The sequence below is a fragment of the Leucopleurus acutus genome, assembly GCF_964270905.1.
Source record: "Leucopleurus acutus genome assembly, chromosome: 16".
Taxonomy (NCBI): domain Eukaryota; kingdom Metazoa; phylum Chordata; class Mammalia; order Artiodactyla; family Delphinidae; genus Leucopleurus; species Leucopleurus acutus.
In genome coordinates this window covers 51,653,641-51,671,918 of record NC_139158.1, presented here as the reverse complement: position 1 = coordinate 51,671,918, position 18,278 = coordinate 51,653,641, and the positions used below count along the sequence as shown (strand labels likewise).

The 18,278-nt window shown below is 42.5% G+C and overlaps 1 protein-coding gene across 4 annotated transcripts in view; it reads left to right on the top strand.

Moving 5' to 3' along the window:
* Window positions 1-18,278, top strand: part of PLCB4 (phospholipase C beta 4) — a gene marked incomplete at both ends in the record, with an annotated part of 154,070 nt that overhangs the window by 36,166 nt on the left and 99,626 nt on the right. For all 4 annotated transcript variants that reach the window (XM_082856887.1, XM_082856886.1, XM_082856889.1 and 1 more), the window contains 2 exons: window positions 14,804-14,883; window positions 17,820-17,873. In XM_082856887.1, coding sequence (XP_082713013.1) covers window positions 14,804-14,883; window positions 17,820-17,873 — 134 coding nt within the window. The remainder of the gene's footprint in view (window positions 1-14,803; window positions 14,884-17,819; window positions 17,874-18,278) is intronic.

Below are 18,278 nucleotides of genomic sequence, written 5' to 3'. Positions count from 1 at the left end.
TCCTAACTCCTTATCTTGCTGTATTTATCTTCATTGCACTTCCACTATTTTCATGCCATACATTCATTTACTGCCATACATTCATTTACCTCCCTGCCCATGAAGGCAACATTCTGCTCACTGCTGCATCCCCGACATCTAGAACATTCGCTGCCCAACATTTAGTAGATGCTCAATACATACTTCTTTTATTGAGGTCTTTATGTTGACTGAGTCCATAAATTCTAACCTAGGCGATGAATAGGTATAACCCTCAAGTTTTTTACAGTTTAGCTCAAAGAAAAGCTAAGAGAATTATCTTTGGACGAGAAGCCCAAGAAAATGTGATTCAGTGATAGTCCAAAAGGTCTGGGATTCCATGGCGTTATTTTTAGAGTCACTTTTCAGGATGTAATGGGACTGTTGCTAAGAATCCATGACAAGCCTGGAGGTTGTAACCCTGGTGTCTTGGCGTCTTTCCAATTTAGATCATTATTTTCTGCTTCCCTAAATCTTTCCTGTCATTCCAGTTAGAAAATTCAGCTTACATTTCCTCTCCTTAAAAACCTTCTGTTAAAAGAAATTGCTAACAAATTGCTGGCACTTTTCCCTCAAGCCCAGTGTGCCTTTGGGTAATAGGTGCATCTGTTTGGTCACATAACTTAAAACATCTATGAAAAAACAGCGGCATGAAGGAGATATTTCCCAATTTTTTCTAAACTGTGTGTAATACAACTTTTTCTCTGAATCCTACTCATCTCTCTGCCCACCGTTTTACCCTAAACCCTACAGATAATACCAAATATTGTAACAAACTTCTTTAGTTAGAAAAGCAACTCAGTTTCTCTGATGTACTTTTTCCTCTCTTGGGATACAACTAGTTGGGGAGGATTTTGTCCCTGGTGTGTTGAAGGCAGTTCAGATGTCTTTCATTAAGCTACAGCTGGCGCTACACAGCAAACTGCAAGCACAGTCGCTGTACATCAGATTGAAAGGCAACTATCATTGAAAATCTCCACAAATAAGTCTGTTATTTTATACCAAGTTGAATTTTACTTTGATTACAGAAATAAGCTGTTACTGTGAAGTTCAAAATGCAAAGATTTGGATTTAAGTTCAGACAATTTCCAGACTGCTCATTATACTTTCTGCAGGTTGTAAATATTTGGCAAACTCCACAAATTATGCTTTGTAACCAAGTAAACAAATAAGCTCATGACCGGGTACTATAGAAATTAAATTACAAAAATGTTATGTGTTATTCTTGTAGACAAAAAAGATAAGGTCTGGTAGTTTATTACAGGGGATAAAATCTTATTTAAGTCAATTGGGTTGAATGTCACAATCGCTCTGCTGAACTTGAATTATGTTGAGTAAAAGAATTTATGCAAAGGTTCTTGGAGAAGGGATTTATTCTTCGCTTTGCTGGGGAAAAAAAATATCAAGTTCATGTTTAGTCAGTCCCTCCTACTGGCTTTGCTAACACCCTGCAGAGCCCCGCTCCCCTCAATTAGTTCCTCTACCCCTAGTCAGGCACAGACCTACTCAGGGGATCAAACCATAAGCCTCACCTGGGACCTTCTTCAAAATGCAAATTCTTGGGCCTTATGCCAGCCTAATGAACCTGAAATTCTCAGGATGGAGCCCAGTTATCTGTTTTTGTTTCTGTTTTTGTTAATTGAAGTATAGTTGATTTACAATGTTATATACAACATAGTGATTCAGTATTTTGATGGTAATAGTTTAACTAGCCTCCCAGGTGATTCTGATGCTGGTTGAAGTTTTGAGTCCCGTTGGTTTAGCATACAAATGGACTTGGTCCAAAAATCATAATGATTTTGAACCCAAACAAGTTTTTATCAAATTGATTGACTGCAGCATGCAGGTAAATCTGTAGACCTATCGATCACTGGTTAGAATTCACTGAGAATACAGAAAGCACGATTAAAATGAATTTGTTTCTATGACTCTAGAAAAAAAGCGATTTCTTAAAATGCAGTTTTAAAAATGTCACTAGCTTTAAATTGCTTCTCCATTTACCACATAGCTCCAGTTTTTACTGCTAGCAAAAAATGTTATTGTGAACATAATGTATGTGTAACATGGGACTGCACGTGTTTGTATGTTTTCTAATCTTTGGGGTATAATTGAAAGATGGGACACATAAGGTGGTGGGTTGGACACCTTGCCTGAGATGAGACTCTTGCCTCTAGAAAAAAAGCTATTTCTTAAAATGCAGTTTTAATTGTATTATATATGCCTGTGATTCTTAAAGTGTGGTCCCCAGACCAGCAGCTCCAGCAGTACCTGGGAACTTAATCTGAGATGCAGATTCTCAGGCCCTGCCCCAGGCCTGTGGAATCAGTACCCCATGTTTTAAATAGCCCTCCAGATAAAGGCTCAAGATGAGAACTACTGCCCTGCAGAGAAGCTCCATAAGGAGCGATTATATCCTGCTTCTCTTGCATAAGTCTTGAAGAACTTAAATTAACTGCTCTGCTGCCCAGACTCACCTGAGCCAATGCCTGCTGAATGCTAAAGGAGCTAAATTGTAAATCTGAACTTTCTATCCAGAATACACTAATTGATTTAAGTTCTTCACCACACTGCCTCATGGTGTTTTGAGGCTCAAGTCTGGGATGGGGTGTGTGTGTGTGTGTGTGTGTGTGTGTGTGTGTGTGTGTGTGTGTGTATGTTTCATGTTTCCAAGAATGAAAGTTGGCACGTTCTTGTTTTGTTTCTTTTTTAAACCTTCCAGAATGCATGGGAAATGAATCAGTGAGGGGCAGTAAAAAGCCATCTTGTGCTTCCCTGGTGGCGCAGTGGTTGAGAGTCCGCCTGCTGAAGCAGGGGACACGGGTTCGTGCCCCGGTCTGGGAAGATCCCACATGCCGCGGAGCGGCTAGGCCCGTGAGCCATGGCCGCCGAGCCTGCGCGTCCGGAGCCTGTGCTGCGCAACGGGAGAGGCCACAACAGTGAGAGGCCCGCGTACCGCAAAACAAAAACAAAAACAAAAAAAACCCATATTAAGGACGGAACTGTGAATCAGAGCAGAGCAGATGCATGGGTGCATATTTGTGAGCTTTAAATGTCCCCATCTCACCTAGGTGTTTTCTTCTTGCCAAATAAAGGTAATAGGGTTCATTTGTTTAATTGCTGGGTTGAACGTGGAGGCCATCAAAGTCTGGTTCATCAGTGAATCTGTGGAATGGGTGACACTTGTCTCCTGGGGCCTCCCACAACCACCTGTCATCTCTCTTGCTCTCTCTTCCTTCCACCTTCAGTTCTCATGCTGCTCTTGCCAGACCATTTGTCCCAGGATCCAGTACTTCAGTGTCTGACCCATGGTGGTACTCTCTGCACTCTGGAATTATTTCTTTATCTCTGTATTCCAAAAACTGTAGTTCCCTTAGACCAGAAGCTGTGGACTCAGAGATGCCTGCAGGAGCCAGGGAGATGATGTGAATAATAAAAGGTGCCAGGAGACAGATATGGATGGTGTGGAATTTAGTGAAGTGGGGTGTGCATGTACCATCTGGGGGCACTTCCTGCCAGTTTTCCAACCATCAGAGCATGGCCCCATGGGAGGAGCAAAGTGAGAAAGCAGCAATGAGTGAGGCGTGGTGACCTTGTCCGCAGCCACACTGAGCAGGCTGCAAAGTCGTCTTCAACATTTGCGTGGCCCATGCATTTTTATACAGTTCTCCAGTGTTTTCTGAATGCAAAAGGAGTGTTGCTCATGGTAAGGCATGCACTCCCACCACATTCTGGTCGAAAGCACGGAAGAGCGAAAAGAAAGGAAGCCCTGTGTCCCCCTTTTCCCCTTCCTAAAACCCCCACCCCCTCTCTAATGTGTCTTTTTAATGCACACACAGTTTTCTTTTATACTAAGTTGGGCTCATGCTGTTTATAGAGTTTAATAAATGTTTTCTTGGGCTTCAGTGCAAGTCCCCATGACCTTTGAGGTGGGCATTTTTAGTTGTTACCCACTCTTGCTTCTTTAGAAACCTCCCAGCCTCTTAGGTACTTCTTTCAGCATGCTGTGATCTTCACAGGGGACATGTTTTCACTGCTGAGGGTTTCATGAACTTGAAGGTTTCCTAAGCAGAGACTCCATGCTGGGCCCAGTCCACAGCTGCTCGGCTTGCCCTAATTGCAAGTGTTATCAAATGACTCCATCAAGGGAATGCAGAATGAATTACTCTAATTGCACCAGAAGTTTGGATTTCACCTTTTGGCCCCTGGGACAGAAAAATGTCACTAGCTTTAAATTGCTTCTCCATTTACCACATAGCTCCAGTTTTTACTGCTAACAAAAAATGTCATTGTGAACATAATGTATGTGTAACATGGGACTACACGTGTTTGTATGTTTTCTAATCTTTGGAGTATAATTGAAAGATGGGACACATGAGGCGGTGGGTCGGACGCCTTGCCTGAGATAAGACTCTTGCCTCTGAGCACTGTGATCTGGAACAAATAATTTAATAATCGTAATCATAATAGTGCAGCCCATGGGCCAGATCCAGCCCTCGGCCTGATTTTGTGTGGCCAGTGAGCTAAGAACAGCTTTTAACTTTTTAAAGGATTATTAAGACAAAACAAAACATAAAAACTGTGCAACAGAGAACCATATGTGGCCCTCAAATCTTAAAGTATTTATTGCCTGGCCCTTTACAGAAAAAGTTTGCTGGCCCCTAATAATTATAATGAGAGCAGCAGCAGTGATATTTTTATTTTATATTGAATGCCAGACACTGTTCAGAGTGCTTGGCCTGCATTATCTCATTTAATTCTCACAACAATCCTGTGAGGTGGATTATTCTCATTTACAGAGAAAGAAATAGGTCCAGAGGGGTTGAGAAACTTGCCCAAGGTCACACAGCCAGTAGGTGGCCAGCTGGTGTCTTGAACCCAGGCATTGGGTCCACTCCAGATCCTGTGTTCTATCACACCCTCTGCTGCAGCTCACAAGTTGAGGAATAGCCTCTTCCACCTGTAACATTGTATGATTTTACTGTACTTCTCAGGTAAATGTTTAATGTCATTATTTCTGGAAGGTATAGTCATAGAGCAGCACTTCCCAAATTGGTGGCCCACAAAATGGATTCCTCAAAGAAGTCCACATATAAAGGGGGTTCTCTGGTCAAATGAGCATGAGAAAGCCTTGTTTAGATGGGTTTCTTTACTGTAGCACTCTCAGAAGCAGAATTATTCTCATACCAATCTCAGCAAGGAGGGGGGATATTCAGCTATTTCCCAAGCGTACATACATTCATTCATTCATTCATTTATGCCTATTGAAGGGACACAAAATCTTTCAGAACTACTGCTTTACAGAAAAAAAGTCAGCAATGATGTCATAGAGGCATTGTTCAGCCCAATATTTTTCCAGATGTATCAAAACAATGTAATCTAGACATTCATTTATTCATCTTTGCCATTAACATTCTTTTTATTGTCCTTGTTTTACTGCTGCCATGTTTCTTCCTTCCCTCCCCCTTTTTGGGAGGCTAGAACAGGGGAAGGGTGGAATCTTTTCCATAAATGATAGGAAATTAGACAGTGAAACTCAAACCCATTGATTTAGCTTCTTTTTAGTACCTCGTATCTTAAAAGTCATGTTTACTTTGTAGGATTACCTATAGATTTGATTTGCCTGAGCTGATAGGTGATGCTGCCTAGAAAAGGGCAGCCAGAGGCTCCTTGATTGTTGATGCTTATCCCAGACCCTCAGCAGGCGGCTTTGTCTGCATGTTGAGTTCTGCTCATTTTAGCATGGCTTAATTTACCAGCGTTGTCAACTGACACATGTCAGGAGGAAAGTGACCTCGGGGATCTTAAGTACAGGCATTAGCCAAAGAAACGACTTCATGAACACCTTTTAATTCACCAGCTGTTCACTCATCCCTTACCATCAGGATTTTGCAAATTTGACAGTTGAGACCAAAAAATGCACTCTTACAAAACTGGTAGTTTCTGACCAGCATAAAATGATGCTCTTGGTTTTCTTAAAATCTTAAAATTCTTCAATTATTTTAGAGTTCTCTATATGGATGTCAAATAAGTGTTACATAAAATAAACCAAATATCTCATTTTCTTTTTGAATGATTTCTGGGGTTTGTAGGAATGGAGCTGCTCTGTGAACTTTGAGGCATTAAAGAACATCACTTATTGCTTACTGTATATTGTTTATGTAGAGTGAACACAAGGCATAAATGTATTCTGAATGTATATATGTATGTATGATTTCTTAGGCTGGGTCTATGAAGTAAACTGATAACAGACAAATTAACAGGAGAAAAGGCATACAAATTAATTAAGTTTTCATTTTATGTGAACGGGGGCATCACAGAAAGAAGTGAATACCCAAAGGAGCAGTGAGATTTTCGAGTTTATATAGCACGTTAATAGCGGAAGGAGAGGGGGCGAAGGGTAGATGGTTTTTAAGGAAGGTAAATGGGCCCTTAGGAGAATAGACAGGAGGAATGATTGTCTTGTGACAATTTCTATTTGGATGTGGTGCCAACTTTTCATTTTCCAGAAGAGGAGATTAGTGTTGCTTCTGGGGAGAGGATTTATGACAACTGAGTTCTGTTGGAAGGCTCTGCTTTTAGGCAGATAAGGAATTTCAGGAATTCAGATGCCTTCAGCTCAAAATAATTCTTACGCCAAAGTGGCATATTTTGGGGTGTCATATCCTGATTCTCTTCAACAGTATATTTATTGGAGTAAGTATTTGGAATTAGATGTGGTTATTTGGGACAAGGTTCTATAGGTCCAAAAGAACATTGTTACAAGGTATCAGGTTGTCACAGGTAGAGTGAGCCTTAGGCAAAGCAAAAAATTGTCTCTTAGAAATGATAGTGAACAGAAACCCATTTGGAATGGGAATTTGACACTTCAGCTTCTGGGTAATGACCAAGAATAGCACAGTGTCCCCTCCTTGCTGTGACTATTTAGGGATTTTTTTTTTGACCTAGTGTTGTCAAGATAACCAGCCAGGCTGACAGACTGTTTTGACTATCTGTGAGTGACTAAACTAATTTTGACTAGGGAAGTTATAAATATTATCCAGGCCCATCCAAATCGATCTTTCAAACACAGCCACCCATACTCATATATGGCAGCTCATTTCCTGCGCAAACACTGGTTCGCTGTGCTGTGAAGGTGTGTTGAGAATCAGGCGGCACCTAATGCTTAATGCATTCCCTTTTTCAGCGACTTAGTATTCTTTGTGAGCAGAGAACAGCAGATGAAAAATGTATTCTCTGGAGGACACTCAGACTACATCAAGGAAAAAAGGCCCCCATCACTCCTTTTTTCTCCCCTAATTCTCTTTTAGATTTGAAAATTTCATGAGAACTATTATTAACTTCCTAAGGGCTTTGAGATCACTATTGGGTTGTCTGTCTACTGATTTTTTTTTTTTTTTTTTTACAAAACCCACATTGCTGTTTGGCTACCTGCTTCAATAGTTTGCTACTGTGTGATTATCATAGGCTCATTAATTTAACCTTCCATCCTGGGTTTATCAACTGACTTTGTCTAGGACTGCAAGCATAGCTCCTTCATTATCCATGCAATTCTGTTCTGTCTCTGTTACCTTGCCCTCTTTCCCTGAGTCAGCGGTTAAGGTGACTTTCAGGTTTCTTTGCCTGATTTGTTCTCATTGTCACCACTGTCATTGCCTCCCTGTTGGCCTTCTGTCCCATGACCATGAGGGAGTTTTCAACGTTGACATTGATCTCTTGCCAGGCTGACACTTAGTACATTTTACCTGTACTTCTTTCTCTCCTTATTAGGGCCAGGAGAAAGTAGCTGACATGAAAGAGAAAATTTGTTTTCTTTCTAACATGATATAGAAGTCAGTCTGTGATATATATAAACAAACATCGGTAGATCTGCTACTTAATTTTAGAATGGCTTTAGCATCCCCTATGAGCACAGTCAAAGGGTAAAATGTTAAATTTTGTCAAGGCCTGCCTAAATCACCAGCCTCTTCACTCTCCTGCTTCTACCCCTGGGGTTTTCTAATTCCTGAGCCAGGCTCTGCCTCAGTCCAGGGTTGAATACTACAGGGACCAAGACATTAAAGACAGGGGCACTTAGCCTCTAATCATTCCTGCCCACTGTGTTGGCTTCAGCCTTGAGGCTGAGGTCTGATCACTGACATTTGGTGCCCTGAGTCATGCTATGATCCTGTACCCCATTTCTGGGAATCATACCTCTCTCTTGTTTTTGTACCAAAAACAAGAACCTACAACTGGTCCTCAGTTGTAGGTTCACACTAGAATTAGCTACATTGTCTACAAAAGTAGATTGGTGGCCCAGCCACACTCAGATTGTTAATTAGAATCTCTATGGTTGATGTTGAGGCTTCTGAAGCATTCCCTGGGGGATTCTACTGTACAACAGCCTCTGGGAACTGCTAATCTAGTCTCTGCATGCCATCCACGTAGTTTGCTTTCAACAATGTACCAGCTGAAAGTGTCCTCCCCTTGACCTGCCCTCTAAGTTAAATATTGACAATTTAATGCCAACTAATACCTTATCCTAACCAAAATGAAATGATATCATTTGCCTCAGTTATATAGACCCATAAGAGATACCTACAGTACCCTTACTTTAGAATCTGAGCCACTGCCTATATTCAGTGGCAGTCTAAAGCCCAAATACTGTCCTAAAACTCAGTTTCTAGTTTCATATAAAGATATCTTTATACATTGAATATTATTAATCTGGAGATTTGTGAAATGTTGCAACTTTACACTCTAAGACCCTGTGGAAGGAAATCTTCACTTGCAAAGCCTCATAGTTTACCCCAAGTACATGGAAATGAGCCTTATTGCCCTTCTTCAATGCCCTGTAGTCTTACAAGAATTCACAGTACAAAGGGATCAAAAGATGTATTTTGAATTGTATCAATTCCTGGCTTATGTTGTTTGAGCAGATGAAAAGTAATCACAGTTGACCCTTGAAGAATGCAGGAGTTAAGGGCGCCAATCCTCTCTGCAATCAAAACACATCCATGTATAATTTATAATTCACCCTCCAAATCCACATTTCCTCCATATTCACGGATCCTCAGTATCCACAGTTCAGCATCCGTGGATTCAGGCAACCACAGATCGTGTAGTGCTGTCATATGTACTGTAGACAAAAAATCTACCTATAAATTGACCTATGCAGTGCAAACCCATGTTGTTCAAGGGTTGACTGTAATTAGTAAAGCAATTAAGCACCTTGAAAATAACCAATTGAAATATGCCCTGACTTTTTGTCTCCATTGACATAGACAAACAAACCCTGTATGGATCAAGGCTTATGAGTTACAGGTCCCATGAAGTTCCCATGTTGTAGGTATTTCAGATGGCCCATCCATTGATGATTTTCACAGCTCAGACAGGGGGAAGTTGAAAGTCACTACCTACAGCATCTCACCTCATCTCATTTCTACCCTTTAACTTCCCCTAAACGTTCGGGTCAGAACTTCTATTCTAGTGAGTGCAGATTTGTTCAGCCCAGATTGGGAGGGCATTGACAAAACCAAATAGTGATTGGGCTCTGTAAGGCCCTCACTAGAAGATTGGATACCCCAGCTGAGGGCACGTGCAAAAACTTCAGTTCCCTTAGGAAACCATATCAGCTCTTTCTCAGTGGGCAGTGGGAAGAGGTGCTCAAGCTGGGAAGGCCCCCTCATAGCCCTGTGCTTCTCATAGGACCGTGCACACAACTTACATGGGGATCTTACCAAGTGCAGGTTCTAACCCTGTGGGACTGGGGTGAGCCTGAAGATGCTTCCTGGACATCTTGATGAAGTTAGCCACCTCTCTGAGTGGCCTGAGTCTAGAACAGAGCTTCTTAAAAGTGAGTTTGCAAAACAATCGCTTGGAAAGCTCATTTCAACACAGGTTTCTGCTCCCCAGGGTCAGATTTCATAGATGGGGGCTGATGATTTGCATTGTAAAAGCTCCCAGGAGGGTCTGACTGCTGGTCACTGGACTGCACCTTAGGTGGCAAGTCTCTAACTTCTGAGCCAACTTAGTTGAAGATGCCTCCACTGTCTCCACCGTAGCCTCCTCTTTGAAAAGAAACACCAGATGATTAGGGAGGTTGCTACTGAGTCTTCCCTTTAGAGAAAATTACACAGCAGATTTAGAAAGTGTCACTGAGTTTCTGTGATTTTTTGCTTTGACAGTATGCTACTTTGACTAAAAACTAAGAAGCATGCTTCTGGAACAAAATCTAGAGATAAGATTGAGCTGAAGGAACAACAACTCTGCTTGAAGTCGTGCTGACTGGAAAACAACAGAACTAGTTATTTTAGGAGGACAAATCTATGTGTATAGAAAAAGGCTAGAAGTGCAGATAGCAAAGTGTTGTCAGCTCTCAATATCGGTAATGGAATATGGGGTGATGTTGACTTTTTGCTTTATGCTTTTTTGCTTTACCTTTTTCTACACAGGGCATTTAAATATTGCTTTCATAACCTTAAAATTTTTTCCAAATGTTTTTAAAGGTAAAAGCAAGATATGTGCTCTGTAAATTCACATATTTTTCAGTTAAGTTTTGTTCTGTCTGTGTCTCTATACATTTGGGGAGTTTTTTGTTTGTGTTTTGTTTTTTGTTTTTTTCTGTAGAGAGTAATTTTTAATTTCATTTTTTATTGTTTTTATTTTTTATACAATTTTTAAAGGTTACTTTCCATTTACAGTGATTGCAAAATATTGGCTGTATGCCCCGTGTTGTACAACACATCCTTGAGCCTATCTTACACCCAGTAGTTTGTACCTCCCCCTCCCCCACCCCATATTGCCCTCCCCCCTCCCCACTGGTAATCACTGGTTTGTTCTCTATGTCTGTGAGTTGGCTTCTTTTGTGTTATTCTATATGTTTGCTTTTTAACAGGAAAGGGATTATTTTGTCTGTGAGAGTCCTAGTGTTTAAGGGTGAGGCCCAGCCCTTTACCTGGAAAATGGACGCCACCTGCATGATGAAAATAAGTTTAAGGAATCCCAGAGGAGAGGGTGAAAATTCCCAGGAGAGAGTTAGGGGCAGCTGCCATTCCTCACTCCTTTCCCCTCGAACCATCCAGCACAAGCCCCCAAGAGTTCCTCAAAGGACCTTTTCTTAGAAGGACTGAAATAAGCTTAAAGTTAATTTAGACAGAATTGGAAAATATTGAAAAATGAGAGAACAATAACCATTACAGCCTGCTGGGGAGGTGCAGAAGCTGCCCATTTGGACACTGGAACCGAACTGATACTGTGGGCTGGTTCCCCTGCATCCAGGCCACGTTTGCCCACTCAGGACAGCCGACCAGAGGGAAGACACCCAGTATAGTAGGAATGATACCCTGTGTCACCATGGAGCAGTGTGTGAGCTCAACGTGTGTTGGGGAATCATCTAGAAACACTCATCCTGGGGCTTGAAGACACACCTCGTGGGGCGTTACGTAGACTTTTAACGTATGTGCTTATATTCAGCAATTCAAAAACAAAAAACCTAAGTCAGTTTTTTCTGATTTTGTTAATCTGGAAACAATCAAAGAAGTTGATATGTATTTAACTCACTTCTGGCACAACTTTCCAACTAAATTCTAGGGTTCTACTGACACCTTCTGGCATTTCATCTATTTTATGTTAAAAACAAAACAAAATGCTTAACATATTTCCCACAGTCTTTTGGCCTTATTATGCCAGGTGTACATTAAGATAACAGACAGAAGGAAAGGTCTGATGGGAAGGAGACATTTGGACGAGCCCTGAATACAAATTTCCCAGACACAAAGGGCAGAGGCCGGCTGCTCAGTGACCTTGGACAAGGCTGTGGACCTCACTTTCAGCATCACCAAGAGGAGAAGCTTCAGGGACCTCCCCATGCCCTTTAGGGCTTGTGGGGATTCGGGGGCCTTTCTACTAACTAAAGCATAAGCCGAGTCACTGGTGTGATGACCTTAAAGGTCACACTCAAGGACTGTTCCATCACAATAAACAAACAAATTATTTTCCACATTGTATTTTCAAAAGATGGATGAATGTTGTTGAAGCCCCCTCAAAGCCTGATATCTCTGTAATTGATTTTAGAAACAACTAAATCAGAATGATCAGAAAGAACCAGCAAACAGTCTCAGAAATGATCCACTTTTTTGCCCCAGGAAACCATGGACTTCGTTTTGTGTTTTGGAACACGTAACAAGGCTTCAGTGCTGCCCAGTTCATGCCAACGAAATTATTTGTGCTTTTTCTGTCCCTTCTTGGGAAACTCTGTGTGGGCCTGTGGTTTGTTTGGCCAATCACAGGATATTTGATTGTCCCCAGGGAGTTAGAGTCCCTTTTTTTTTTTTTTTTTTTTTTGGTACATGGGCCTCTCACCGTTGTGGCCCCTCCCGTTGCGGAGCACAGCCTCCGGACGCCGCAGGCTCAGCGGCCATGGCTCACGGGTCCAGCTGCTCCGCGGCACGTGGGATCTTCCTAGACCGGGGCATGAACCTGTGTCCCCTGCATCGGCAGGAGGATTCTCAACCACTGCGCCACCAGGGAAGCCCTAGAGTCGCATATTTATCCTGACAGAGGAAGTGAGGTCTGATGAGGAAACTAATTGAGGCATTTCTTCAAGGCTGCTATTTCATTTCTTCCTCCTCCCTCAGAACCCTGACTTCAACATCATGCTTGCTGAGGCTTTCAGTGCTATTTACAGTCCTCAGAAAATGGCCTTTTCTCTTTGTGAAAGGAAATTTTCCTCGTATCACTCCCAAGTCCCCCTTCAGAAGTCTGTTAGGTATGACTGGGGCTCAAAGAGGAAAACACAAACTCGCTGGTAGACTCACATCCGTTAGGGTGGCTACTGTCAAAACGCAAGCAAAACAGAAAATAAGGGGTTTGGTGAGGCTGTGGAGAAATTGGAGCCCTTGTGCACTATTAGTGAGATTGTAAAACGGTGCAAGTGCTGTGGAAAACAGTATGGTGGCTCCTCAAAAACTTAAAAATAAAATTACCATACAATCCAGCAATTCCACTTCTGGGTATGTATCCAAAAGAATCGAAAGCAGACTCTTGAAGAGATACTGGAGCACCCATGTTCATAGCAGCATGAGTCATAATAGCGACACAAGGATCCATTGATAGATGAACAGATAAACCTAATGTGGCCTATACGCACAATGGAATATTATTCAGCCTTAAAAAAGGAAGGAAATTCTGACACCTGCTACAACACAGATAAACCTTGAGGAGGACATTAAGTTAAATAAGCCAGTCACAAAGGACAAATACTGCATGATTCCACTTACATGAGGTACCTTGAGTAGTTAAGTTCAGAAAAACAAAGTAGAATGATGGTTGTCATGGGCTGTGGGGAGAGGGAAATGAAGAGTGGTTGTTTAATGGGAACAAAGTTTCATTTCTGCAAGATGAAAAGAGTTCTGGAGATGGATGGCGGTGACGGTTGCACAACGATGTGACTGTTAGTTAATGCCACTGAACCGATCATTCAAAAATGGTTACAGTGATAAATTTTATGTTATATGTATTATATCACAATTAAAATTAAAACCACACACACGTATAGAACCCAGGCATCACCTCTGTCCCTCGCAAGTGACTTAATCCCTTGGCCATGTTAAAGCTGGTAATACTATGCAATGCTGTCCAATGGAACCTTTGGTGATGACAGAAATTGTTCTTTATTTGCACCGTCCGATATGTTAGGCGCTATGCCCATGATGGGTTTGAGCACTTGAAGTGTGATGAGTGCGACAGATGCACTGAATTTTATTTTTATTAGGTTTAAATTTAATTAATTTAATTTAATGAATCTTTATTCAGTTTAATTTAGCCACATGCGGCTAGTGGCTGCCATGCTGGACAGGGCAGGAAGACTGTACGTCTACATTACTGCCTATTCCAAAATATTTTCCCTTCCTCAGCATAGAGCTACAGCAGTCATACAAAAAACCTAAGAAGGTAAGGTGCTGGCTTGTGTGTGGGCCCCAGTTCTGTTTGAACCCCCAGTATCAATTTGCTTCGAAGCATTTTGCCAAGAGTGTGACTCTCATTTTTAGCAATTTGGTATGGCATTCACTGGCATCGGTTATTGGACCCAAGGGCAAAGTGGGCCTTAATTCACGCGCCAGCCTTTTCTAGTAAAATGCCCTTTGGAAACCCAAATTCCTTTACTGCCACGCACAGTCTTCTTCACTTTTCCTTGTAAATCCATGGAGTGATGTTATGAACTAAAACCGAGGTCCAAGTCCTTATACAGAAATCATGCAAGCACGTTGCTCTTTGCTCTGGGTACCCTGGCATCGACGCCTGTTTTACTTTTTAAGGCTTTGCTGGAAGCCACAGACAGGTAAGATAAGTAACAAATTCTTACATTGAAATAGTATCACACAATAAAATGGATGAACCTCGAATGCCTTCATCCTCTATAATGAGAGTAGCTGAGTATGCCATCACGTATTGTATAATGTTGCTTGAGAAATAATTAATGTTGCCAGCAACTGAAAGGGGCTTATAGTTAAACAGGCTGCAAATAGAAGGCTTAACAAGTCAATCAGTGGGCAGCATTGCTTCGTGACAACCCGGTGTTTAATGACACTGTAGATGCCACATTTATCTTCCTGGAAAGAATGAAAGCTGTTTATTAAAGCATAAAATATGAGCGTGTGGAATGAGGATGGCTGAGTGGCAGGAAGGAGATAAAGGAGAGTTTATATTCTTCTTACACAAAATGGACACGAGCTGTCTAATAAAAAAACACCCAGTTTAGCTCTGGCAGATTTGCTCACCAAGAACACTCTTTTTCTTTCTCTTTCAGCAATGGGTCGAAGGCCTGAGATCCATCATACACAACTTCAGGGCCAACAATGTCAGTCCCATGACATGCCTCAAGAAACAGTGAGTTTTATTTGCATGATCCTTTGTTTTTGGCTGTTATCAAGCAAACAGTCAGATTAGGAGATGAAGGTTATGTATATGGACCAGGCAGCATCTTCCTTGCCTTCGCCTCTATGCTCCTGACCTTGGAGAAGATGTTGACCAATACGCATCTGTACTCTTCGTGCCACCTGGCAGGGCATGTGTGATAAGCCCACAGCCTGAAACCTATTTGAAAGGAATGGTTGATGGCAGAAAGATGCTGGGTTGTGGGCCCTGTCTTTTGTGTCCCGAGACTGAGTCTGCTGATAAATAGCTCTGCATGCCTGGGGCCGTATTTGGGTGCTGATGTAGCTGGAGTCTCTGTTGCATGACACTGAGAAATGGGGAGTGTGGCCAAGACAAGCACTTTTGCAAAAGCACTGATGGCTCCAGTGGAAAAGGAGCCCTGGCCCCAGGGACTGTTTAGCAGCCAATCAGGGATCCAAAGGTACTTTTGAAATTCAGAAAGCAGAACTTCCTTACTCCAGCTCTGCATTCAAAATTCAGCGAGGACCTGCTTGACATGGTAGGTTTTAACCCTACGAAGTTATTCTTTCCAGGTGACATGAAAGTTACTCAAGTAGGAATTCTAGCCAAAGCCCAAATCAGCCTGTTTGAAAAGCAGTGATCCATGGAGGAGTGGGGCCACCTGTTATCACAGGGCCCTTGGCAGGCAGTCATGAGGTACAGGAGAGAACCACACTGAGAATCTGCAGGGATAAGCCGGCATCTCTTAGCCAGGCCCAGGTCCAGCACCAAGGGTGGGATTCCTTGGACTTCCGGGCGATGGGAGGAGAGATCAGTCCTTCGGGCATTTTGCTTTTTACTTCTGGTCCCTTTGGCAGGTGCTTTAACAGCATGGACTCTGTGCTGTAAATCCCAGGTTGGCCACTTCGTTGCTGGGTCAGTCTTGGCAAATTCTTAACCTTGTGCCTCTCCGTCCTCATCTGTGAATGAAGGTGATAAGATTCCACGCAGAGGATATAAGGTCATGGGCAGCACCTAACCCGGTGCCTGGTTCCCCATCCCTCCTCGTTCAGTATTAGTTATTTTGATTTTGACATCATCCCTCCAGTGTTTTTCCCATTGTCTTATCAGAGGGGAGTTATTTAGTCTTGTACATTCCTATTTTTTGTTCAGCTGCTTCTTGTCCTCTGCAGTTGCTGTGTCATGTTTTCTTAAAAATAAAGAGCAGGGCTTCCCTGGTGGCGCAGTGGTTGAGAGTCCGCCTGCCGATGCAGGAAGCACGGGTTCGTGCCCCGGTCCGGGAAGATCCCACATGCCGCGGAGCGGCTGGGCCCGTGAGCCATGGCCGCTGAGCCTGCGCGTCCGGAGCCTGTGCTCCGCAACGGGAGAGGCCACAACAGTGAGAGGCCCGTGTACCGAAAAAAAATAAAATAATAATAAAGAATAAAGAGCCACCCAACAGATACTTTGAAGTTATAGAACCTCAGACTTTTGGCATGCCCACTTATGCCTGAGTGACCCAAGTCCTTGTATCTGGACACCAGATCTTATCTGCCTTCATTGGTGTCCTGCCCAGATCCCTTTCTGTTGCTGGTGTTCACCCATCTGCCAGCTGCTGGGAGGGTTAGGTCACTAAGGGCTCACACCTGCCTGCTTCTCCAGAAAATTGCCCTCTGCCTACCAGGAGTCACCGAGCCTGAGAGATCACAGTCCTCCATTGGCGTCTCTGCGGGATTGGTTCCAGGAACCCTGCTGACACCAGAATCCACCGATGCGAGTCCCTAAGAGTTGACCCTTCGTGTCCACGGAAACAGAACCCATGGATAAGGAGGGCTGACCCTAGACTCCTCCCTTCTTCTGGAAGGAAGCCCACAGCCAATGACAGGCTGAGACAGTATACAAGAGGCCAGCCCCCTTGCCACCAAGCCTGGTGCAAATCACACTCCAGACCTCCCTGTGGCATCAGGACAAAGCTCCAGCTGAGAGCACAGCTTTGCATAACTTCCTCCCTGCCTGTCTGCTTCCCTCACTCCTATGGTCCTGAAACCATCCCCTTAAAAGTAGTCATGTGTGCTTCTAGGAAGCTTGACTTAAGACAGAAACTTTACCAAATCATCATGTTCTGCAGATTGTTAGAATGTTATTAACTGGAAACAGTGAGAATGGGAGTCAGTGGCTAAGAATAGTCCAAGCACCAAAGGACAAATATATGTTCTGGGTCTCCATGTGTCATGAACACCTGGGGAAAGCAAGGCATTTTTCACCATCAGTTTGAGTTGATGAACTTCTCTGACTGTTACAAATTAAGGGTCCAGATCCCTTTATGGAGCTGGTGTCCACCCATCCACCAGTTGCTGTGAGGATTAGGTCACTAAGGGCTCACACCTGCCTGCTTCTCCATCTTTACTTCACTACACTTAGAGCAGGAGCTGGGGCTGGGGTGGGGGGGGGGTCCCCACTGTCCTCAAGACTAAGCTGGCTGGTGTTACCATGCACTTGCATTTCTTACCCCCTTAGTAGATTATTAAAGAACAACAATCAAGGATGAAACCAATCACCAAATAAGTGCCTACAATTTGCTTTGCTCATGCAAATTCCCAATTTTCTCATTCATCTAGGATTGCCAGATAAAATATGGGACTCTCAGTGAAATTTGAATTTCAGATAAGTAACAAATAACGTTTTAGTATAAGTACGTCCTATGCAATATTTGGAACATACTTGTAGTAAAAATTTATTTGTTGTTTATCTGAAATTCAGATCTAACAGAGTCCTATATTTTTGTTTGCTAAATCTGACAACGGTAAATTCATCTCACAGTGTGTAATTGTCTCTGGTTTTCCAAATAAATGTTCTGTGTTTGAATGAACTTTCTTTTAAAGTTCTTAACCAGATTGAAGCTATTTCTCCCGAGAAACATTAAAACAGTTGTTACTGTTGTTTTCCAGCTGGATGAAATTGGCATTTATGACCAACACAAATGGGAAAATTCCAGTTAGGAGGTAAGTCAGTTATTCTTGTCTGCTCTGCACAGCCTGGGTCAGCCCTTGTGATACCAGCCCACAGAGAGAGCCCCCCACAAGGACTTGTTAATTTCTTTAACTAAAGATATTTCTGGAAGCTTAGTTTGGATCACATCATCAAGTGCTATGTTCAGTTTGTAAAAATCATTTATGGACGTAAAGTTGCATTTTTCCTCGGAACGGGTAACGTTAACTCTGATAAATTAAAGAACATCTGAAAATGTAGCAGTATTTTTTAATCTTCAGCTAAGTGGGTTTTCAGGATTCAGGTATCTTTCACCTACTTGCCCTGAACAACTTTAACTAAAATTAAAGAAGTTTATATTGTGCACCTACAGAGGAAGTGTATGGACGTGTCTTAGGAAGTGTGATGCCTCTAGACAG